Raw genomic sequence first — 9,745 nt, 5'->3', positions numbered from 1 at the left:
ACTGTGCATTTAAATCACAACAATATATTTAAAAATACTTTCAAAATTTTGCCAATTCACTTCTCAGGTACACAAATGAGGGTGAAAGAGCTACAACATAGCCCTATATGTCAACTTCTAACGTTGAAAACTCTTTACCAAACGCATTGGCAAACCTTCCATCAATTTTTTTACAAGAACATCATTTTCTGATAAAAAACTCAAAACAATTCAGCAAAAGAATTAAAATATTCAATATTAATAACACTTATTGCAGATTACAAAAAACAGTCATTATAAGAAAGCAATTTTTCATAGAAAGCCAGTGCAAGGCTGTATGATAAGCCATGCATGATTACATCATAATGAGAGGATGACCATATCTGGTGGTTTTTATTACAAGATCTGCTCCCATCCACTTAAATAACCCTAACATCTTTAACTAATTGCATCATTTGGAACAGAGGGAAGCAGTCTGATCAGATTAAAACATGTTTGCTGATAATCTTTCTATATATGATCAAACTGATCTCATGATGACTCCATAGCAGGAGAATTGTTTAATTTAAATGCTAAAAATCTTTTAAGTCAGTTTCTGTCTTAATTTTTTAGTTTCATTATTTTCTTATTTTCATCATGAAAAAATGACTAACCCTCCCTTGCCCCACCTCCGATTATGGTACATGTCCGTGACTAGCAGAGAAAATCTAATTGTTGACAGCCTTTATTTAAGACACATTTCACATTCACAAGCACATGATGTGAAACCAGCATTAATTTTGCACAAGCTTAAACCACAGATACATCTATTCTGTGCTTAATAGATACATCTATTCTGTGCTTAAACATTCAGTGAGTAGATGGATCAAGATCTTTACTAGAAATGCCTAGAAACTAAGTAGGATGAAATTCATCATTTACAAGTCCTACCAACCACATGTAATAAAGATTCATTAACTTTAATAATCAATAATCTGACAATAATCTTACAGTCATGAGATGCCTTATGTCATTGTGGCTAATATAAATCATGTTTCAAGACCAGTTGACATGAAATTTTCGATGACACAAACCTTCCAGTTCAAAAAGAAACCAGGTAAAATTGCTAAAGAGCCCAACACCCTAGAGCCGTGTACAACAAATCCTTTGGGTCCATATCTAGTAATGTAGGCTGGTTTTTGTTGATCGTGTTTCTCTTTAGGATGAGTGATGAAGTCCACAGATTTTTTCTGTCCTTCGTCGTCAATGGCTGCTAATGTACCACATGCTAGTCCTGTAACTGCAAAATGAACGAAGAGGGAGACTAAATGCAGTACAAATTAGTCTTTTCCTGTTTTACCATCCACGGTAATTGTTCCACACAAAAATACCTCAGGCAACGCAAGCAAATTCTTGTAGTTACCTTCTCAATCTACATATATCATAATTCCCACAAATATTCCGTATCTTCAACAACATTATGGCGGGATTTTCGTTTCAACGAAACTCCAAATGCATTTAACGAAATATTACACCTTATTTTCGTAAATAGTTTTGTCAGTTCGTTCTGCGCATTACGTCATGTAAAACTCATTGATTGCATACACCATAAATTATCCAATGAACACTTCCTAATCAAATAAACATCTCGTATCTGATAAATCGCTCCCCCCTTCTTTGCGGCTTACAGCTCGATTTTGTATCAACAGCCGCCCCTTCTCTAGAGGTCATGAGCAACAACTGAATTGACGAATGAATACCCCCCACCATTAACGTTATAAAGAAGAGCCCCCTAGACGCCTCTCTCTAATGAAGGCCTCGCATCAAATCGACGACCTCGCCATAATACCATTGTGATGATCTCATCATGGTGGGTTGTCCTTTCGGCTCAGAAACCGTATACTTTATCTTAGTTTTATTTTTAACAGTTCACACTGAGGAAATCATGTAAAAACCAATCTCCCTATTACGCCTTCTATCTATTTATCGACTCTTAAAAAATCATCGTGAAGTCAATCTCATGACGAAATCGATACAAAATGTTAAAGAACGCCTCATTCAACAGCCATCACAAGCTTGACGACATTTGAACTATTTTGCATTATTACTGACTAAATGCAATTTTGCTAGAATATAAAAATGTACTTATATGTTGTTTTGTTATAAATAGTGGCGTAGCCTGCTGGATGATTTAGTGGGTAGGGAGGGGGGGGGATATTCAGAAATTCATGTTCTGTCGTATTAAGTTCCTTTGAAATCGTTTTGTTTTCTTTTGATAAATAGAAATTGACATGGAAGCAAAATAGTCCATAGTTGAAAGGTAGCAAAAAGACAACCTCCAGGGGGAGTGTAAATAGAGAAAATACAGTAGAAAACACAAGCTGAAGAATGAGCAGAATATTGAAATATACTCTCTGGTAGATTGCAGTCACTTACCCTAGTATACATTTTATTAGTATTGGATAGGAGGAATACTTTAAATTAATATTCAAAAGTCAAATGTTCATATAATCATAAAACTAAGCATGCTGCTCTAGATTTTGACACGTATTGAAACCTTAAATTTAACACATGCTACAAGGGCAGCGGAACATTGATAATTGGAGGGGGGGGGGCTATATTCATACATTCATATAAAATAATCCGTAAAGACAATTGATTTCAATATAAACTAATAAAGTAAAACATTTATATATGAATAAAAACTCCTCCTCAATTATCAATGTTCCGCCGCTCTTGACAGGCTAGCAAAGATGGGATATTTATCAGTCTTGTTGATGGTCTGTAGCATAAATTGGGGATATCTGAGTGTCAAGTAATAAGGGGGGGGGGAGGAGTGGCGGGCTCCAGAAACCCCAACAGAATAAATTATTGTAAATATATTATGAATATTAAGAAGAATCTAGAAACTTTAAAGGCGTAGTCATAAGATGAATACGATCATTTAGCCTATCTCTAGTGAAGCAAATGAGGGGTGTGCAGAAACGGAGACCTCCAGGGGGTACATGCCATTGCTTACGTTCTATAAAGTTTAACATTCATTTGATTTTACAGAAGATTGTCCAAGTTATTTTTTGCTTTTACAAAAAAAAACAGGTATCTGCTAGCATTCAAGCCAAAAAAGTTTACAGGCAAACAATTTCGCAATGATTATTGAATGCAAAGCGATTACACTTCCATCATATTACTAAATAAAATCAATAAAAATCAATATAATTTACAAATACAATAACTATACAACAATTTAATTACAGGTTTTGCTCTATATACAGTTAAACTTTACGTGTCTTATTAAATATGTCGCAAAATCAACAAACAAGAAAAGCAAGTTGTGTTCATGTTCGGTTTGATGTGTCGTCTGACGTTCTGGGACGAAGAATTTTACACAGACTCGACGAATACATCTTTCCAGTACTTTTCGGGAACTTCTGGTGTTCTATAGCTGTTTGCGAACTGTTTTTCGTGAAAGAGGGGATTTTCAACTGACATGTCTCCCATCTAGAAGAAAGTTAATAAAAATTATTGGATGAAGTATTCCAAAAACAAAATTATTTCTCGACTCAGCTTTTATAAAAATTCGCTGTCAACAAAGCATTAACAAATAGCAAGACGTTTGACTCTAGATGCTGTGTCTTCAATAAATATCAACTTTTCAAAGACAAACGTTGATTTGATGACATTCCATGCTGGTTGATTTAAAAAAAAAAGTTAAAATCTACATCAATCACCTTACCTGATTGTAAAATATTGACTATTTTAAGATCATAAATATTAACGGTCACGAGTTTGTCAGTAAAACTTCTGGTGGCACTTTCATCCCCGGATATACACTCAGCCAAGCTACGTAAGGCACATAAATTTGAATAAAAATCAAGAAATATGGAAAACCTTTCTGGTTGCTTGATCTGATCATTTCATGCACTTGTAGCAGATTACAAAAATCGGAAAGTAGAGCGAAGGTGTATGGGGCACGCGCCAACAGTAATATTTTAAAGTATGATTGCAAGTCATGCTAGAAGAAAAATCATTAATTACAAACCGAAGCGGCAAGGCCAGGACATTCGTGAACGAGATCTTCATTTTCATCGAGATCGTCATCGTCAGAAGAATCATCGATAACTAGTCCAAACAGGTTCTCGTCACTTGCACTAATAATACAAAAAAATTCAGCTTTACCATAAGTTTAACGACGGAAAATGAAATTGCATTCTGGACATTCTCCCCCCCCACCGTGAGACGTGAAAAGGTGAAAAGCAAAAACTTAACAACGAATAGAGAAAATGATAGTTTATAATGACATATTTTTTATTTTCAATGCACTTATAAAATTATTCACGTATGTTATGTGTGGGGTGAACCGTTGTGAGAAAATCATTAAAGTAAGTTTTACAAAATCCTAATAATTGCAACATGCTAATTTTCCTGCGGAAATGCTTTCGACCAAAAAAGTTGAACTCAACCTAAATTGCTAATTACCGAATGATACTGATGGTAGGAATGGCATGTTTTGTATTGTTCGCCGTTGGCTTTGATAACTCCCTCTTTATTTTGTTATTGTTTTCCTCTTTTTCATCATCCTATAATAAATATTAATTTTGCCGCATAAATGTTGATTTGAAATCAACGTTAACTTCATCCATCAATTGGATCAGTTATAACATGCAAATCATACAAGTTGCATCACCATGCTGGTGATACTAAACATAGCACCACGACAGAAGCACAAAGTCTGGTACTTTTCGAACGAAATCAATGTAGCACAACTGAATACACCGCCCTGATCACTCCTCCTCGAATCAACTGTCTCTCGTTACAAAATGCAAGTATCTATTTTGTTTTAAATCAGCAGTTGTTCAGCAATAATAGATGTTAGACTTGGTGGGCTATAATATTTATAAAGCACTTAGTTTAGGGACGTTGTAAACCATAACTTCAGGGACGAGACAAAATTCATGTGTACATGATCTGCCGCACTAACTTCCTTCTATTTATTCTCTTCAGATTATAATAACATTCTTCCATAAATATAACCTCGCCCCAGTATAGCTCATCCTACAACCACGACTTAGTTTAGTATTTTAAAAGTTCACATTTCACAAAGATCTTTTTGACTCCACAATTTAGGACATATTACGCGTAAGAAGTATATTATTCAAGTCAAGCTAATTTAGGATCAACCTACTTTTTGGATCGATAATTTAAAATTTTGTGAGAAATGATCTTTCGCGTGGCGAATTTATAGCATTCAACTCAAACCACTTTTTCAGAAATTCTTCTAATTGCGAGAATATTTCAGCAAATCGCTGCTACCTTGCTGAATGATTTGCCTTTGTATGCCAGATCATGCTCTGTTTTTAGCTCGCTCTAATTTTGTTGGTTTCCAACTTTAGAGAGCAATCGGCTCATTATTTTAAAACTTGCTCAGAAGCTCTTTAAGAAATTTTTCGCTCGCTAAGTCAGGATGTCATGACAAATAAATCTGATTATCTGTGCTGAATGTAACATTTTGTAAGTTGTGGAGTAGGGACTGGGGAGGGATCCAACGTTCGAAAAAATAATTTACAACGGCCCCTTGATAAGTTTTCAGATTATATGGGTTTGTTTAATGGAAGTTGATAAGCAATGCCATTCTCACAAAGGTGTGTTGAATTGAAAGTTGACGGCTTTAATTAATTGTTCCTGACTTTTGTTCCGGAACTCTAAGGGATACTTTAAGTAATAAAGCCAAAGCAAAACGATCTACGCCTTTAAGTTATTATCTATTTTAGTTTCGGACACACCTTATTCAAAACATTGACTTCATATTGTAGTATATTATAATTAAATTTATACTTGAAAATGCAGAGCTGCCTGGTGGAAATACTTGAAAAACTAAAACTGATAGGCGATAAAATACTTTAAATGTACGTTGGAATTGTGTGCATCGGTGACTTTAGTTTAAATACTTTACAAACTTAAAAATGTTGAAGGCGAAAATACTGCAGTTGACGCGACTTATGAAATGTAAGCTACAGTATGGTCGCTAAACATTATGTACAATAAACCGAGAAGTAGTGTCCAGGAATGTACACAGTACATTAATAGTTAGAGGCGATAATTTTAAATTAAAGGCGCAGTGCAGCTCATTGAGTCCTATAATAACTGGAGCGGCTAAGTAGACTGGGACCTAACGCCAAAATAATGGCGGCCAATGGACCTATTCCCGCTAAAATGATCGCTTTGCAGAAAAATTATATCCTCAACCTCCCCCTGATGTCTATAGCTAATTATACAGCATTTTTCAAAAACAAACACGATATCTTTCTTTGGCATTTCTTTTAAAATGCCAACACTTGAATAATTCAACTGTTGGGTATCGTAGTGTCCTCAAAAAGGAACATGTCGCTTTCACTGGTGAGATATTTAATTTGTTTGTTCATCAAAAATTGAAAAACAATTGAACTTGAAGCCAGAGCGATAAAATCCGACCGATGTTTTCCTGTTTTTGTTTTTAAATATCAACATACTTTTCCACTTATTTGTTTATGTGTGAAACCGTAAATCTGTTTGCAAAATAGATTCTGCTCTTTTTACTCAGTGGGCAGATACTATGAAGAAACGATCACCCCAAAGAGTACACATAATGTAGAGCAGACTTTGTTCTGATCAATTTGCTGATAACATAAAGAGATGATCGGATAGCAAATTGTGTCTGGAATATGCTGCAGTACCACTATCAACACTATTTTATCTAATAAAGTAGAGAATGGACATTTGCCATTTTCTTTTTTTCCCTTTTATTAAACCAGGGAAATGTTTTGTTTTTCCAAGTTTTTCTTCAATTTTTTGCTTCTTAATTCATTTCATAATATGAATGAAATACAGATAGTGCAGTTTAATAACTCTATAATTACTGAAAAGCTGTTATGCTTCTAGCATTAAAGAACACAAAATGTGTTTAATTCACTTGGTTTTATTGCCTTATTTTTACATGTGTACGTGCACTTCATCATTCTTGTATAAACAACACCTGATGTTGCATGTTCAGAGGGAAAAATCCCATAGCAACTGGTATTAAATATGGGTATAAAATGTATTATTGAGGTGAAAGCTTTATTAGTCAATCAAATTCTGAACTCACATGGCTAATAGGAAACACATAAAAATAAGAAAAAGAAGAGAAGTATTAAATACACAATTGTGTATTCATGTATTCAAGTAATATAAACACTATTGTAACTTAAGTGTTTTGTTATGGACAAGTTACGGACAGTTACGACGCGCACATCTGCATTCATATGTGGCCAACAAATAGCTTGTTCGTTAAAAAAGGCATCCGTCGTAGAAGACGACAACTGGCAACCACAGTAGACTCGCTTTTGGGAAATTTCTGTTTTTACAGTGATTTTCATCATAAAATTGCTTGCCAAATACGCGAAAAACACATATACTTTTTCCTCACTCTTTCTCAAGGGGGGAGAGAGAAATTGTGGGATTTTCAAAAAAGCAGTCAATTTCGGTAAATCTCAGCGGTAATGGAACAAATCCTCCATTTTTCTGGCGTCAGCCGCTAATTAAAGCCGCGCTTGGGATAGCCGCTCTAGTTATTATAGAACTCAATGACAAATACAGGTTCAGACAGGTCTAGGCATGTGTACATTGAGTTAGCCTTCCAGTTGTATTAGAGTTCATTGATCTGGAATGATAACGACAATACATTTTATAGATATAAAATTGAAGCCTAAGTCCTAGTCTCTTGCGCGGTTTGTACGTCAGTTCTAGTCCTTCAAATTCGACTATTCACCATTGAGTTCTATAATAACTCAATTATACAACAATAATTATATAAAACAATATAATATAATATTATATAACGCAATTATATAATTGTGTTATATAATTATATAATTGTTGAATTATATAACACAATTATAGAACTCAATGATATTCACGCGGTTGGTACGTCAGTTTCATTCCCCTGATTGCCAAACATACACGGCCAATATAAATTTGAATACAAATTGCAAAAGCATAAACATATAAACAACATCACGACAAACAACACACGAGGCCAACTCTTCGCAAAAGGTTATTTTTTAACTTATAACTTACAACTTGTAACGAGGTTTATAACTTACAACTTGTAACGAGGAAAAGCCAACTGAAAATTACACTGTATGCTAAAAAGACTATACAATAAGAAAATATGACGAGAAAATATTCAAGCAAAAATTATTCTTACCTCGGAAGGTAAATTTTCAAACGGTGTCAGACGGTGTTTGTCCTGTTTTGTCATTTCAGTGGATTTAAAGATCTGTTTTTCCGAAGAAAAAAGAAACTTGAATATCCAGTTTCATAAAAAATATTGAGTCTATAACTCGCATTTTTACTTTTTACAGAGCGATTGTCATTTTCATCGATTTTGATAGTACGTGAAATACTAAATGGTTGTCATCTCGATATCAATAATTGAATATCCTTAAAGACTTTGATATGTTTTAAAGGAAAACCGCAGCTTAAGAGCAGATCGACTGCGTATGACGAAAATATATTGTACCTATATTAAAGATGTTTTCATTCTATATGTAAATTTTGTCGAATAAAAATACACACCAACAAATCCTTTTAGTTTATTTGAAAAACGTAATAATACTTTTGCACTGAGGATGATGTAGAATTGAAATAAATATAATTCAAAAGATTTTCTTCGTGAAGATAAAAGTGACTAGTAAAATGAAATCAACTGAGGTCAAACTAAAGTTCTAGGATCCGAGAAAATACAAATTGTTTATAAACACGCGAGAAACACGAATGATGACAACAAATATTTTTTTGGCTTCAGTTATCATTCCATTTATTTAAATATTGAGTTCACTGGTTTGAGATAGCCGCTCCAGTTATTACAGAACTCAATGGTGCAGCTTCCCACAAGATTTACAATACCGCTGTTGAGTGATGACTGTCATCAATGGCTCATATACGATCGTTTTGTCGTTGATAAAAAGGTCTTTACATAAGAGGTAAATCAAACAGCCGATCATGAAGTACAAACTGTGCGTCTTCGTCAATATTACTAGCCAAAATTGATTGTATTCGCTAAAGTTTACGAAATTTACTTCGCCCAAAGTCTTTCAACTTCGTACGCCGCCATGATGTGTTTCAAATTCGATTTGTTTTCAAATTGTGGAATATACTGCGCAAATATACTTTTACAACGATGCAATATATACTGAATCATTTAAATAACATGCAGTACTCCTTTGAGTTATACCAATTACTTAATTAATATATGCCAACCTTGACTTCAGTCACATTATACGGTGGTTTGTCTCCAGCAATCGTCATGGATCGTTGGTATTCTCGTTTTAGACTGCTTTTCACGGATTTCCTCCGCACGGAGAACACATTTTTTGATTTAAGCAGTCTAAAATCGCAGAAATATTCAATTAATGAGGACCAAGAATAAAGAAAAAACAACAGGGACGAAAATTAGATTTCTCGTTCAATGTACTTACTCAAACCAGTCCTTGGATCCGATTAATGTGTTAAAACTAAACGGATAAGTTCCAAAGGCCGACGTGCCTGTTATAGATAAAACAGGAAAAATATTGGCCATTGCTGTTCAACGTAAGTAATTCATAAATTGAACGAATTCAGCAAGAAAAATCTGTCCCCGCAAACAACACTTTCGAGAAAATGCTTATTAGTTGAAAACTCAGAATTACTTAGCCTGAGCCTTAGCAAGAGTACACGACTACGACAACGAGCATGAAGTTTGAACGTTCAAGGGAATGGCACGAGGAAGTTA

General features: G+C 34.4%; 1 protein-coding gene and 1 long non-coding RNA gene across 2 annotated transcripts; both read right to left on the bottom strand.

Annotated features, from left to right (window-relative positions):
- Nucleotides 1-922: 922 nt before the first annotated feature.
- LOC124446841 lies at nt 923-1,523 on the bottom strand. Its single transcript, XR_006948541.1, has 2 exons — nt 1,382-1,523; nt 923-1,258 (listed from the first exon to the last, which is right to left on the bottom strand). It is a non-coding gene; the product is annotated as an uncharacterized LOC124446841 (long non-coding RNA).
- Nucleotides 1,524-3,082: 1,559 nt separating this feature from the next.
- LOC124446080 lies at nt 3,083-9,719 on the bottom strand. The gene is made up of 5 exons (XM_046996879.1): nt 9,453-9,719; nt 9,235-9,361; nt 4,435-4,535; nt 3,998-4,106; nt 3,083-3,456 (listed from the first exon to the last, which is right to left on the bottom strand). Exons 1-5 carry the CDS (start codon nt 9,551-9,553, stop codon nt 3,340-3,342), a joined length of 555 nt encoding a protein of 184 aa, XP_046852835.1. The 5' UTR covers nt 9,554-9,719; the 3' UTR covers nt 3,083-3,339.
- Between the last annotated feature and the right edge of the window lie 26 nt (nt 9,720-9,745).

The sequence above is a fragment of the Xenia sp. Carnegie-2017 genome, unplaced genomic scaffold, assembly GCF_021976095.1.
Source record: "Xenia sp. Carnegie-2017 unplaced genomic scaffold, XeniaSp_v1 HiC_scaffold_22, whole genome shotgun sequence".
Classification (NCBI taxonomy): Eukaryota; Metazoa; Cnidaria; class Anthozoa; order Malacalcyonacea; family Xeniidae; genus Xenia; species Xenia sp. Carnegie-2017.
This window is presented reverse-complemented; position numbering and strand designations above follow the sequence as displayed.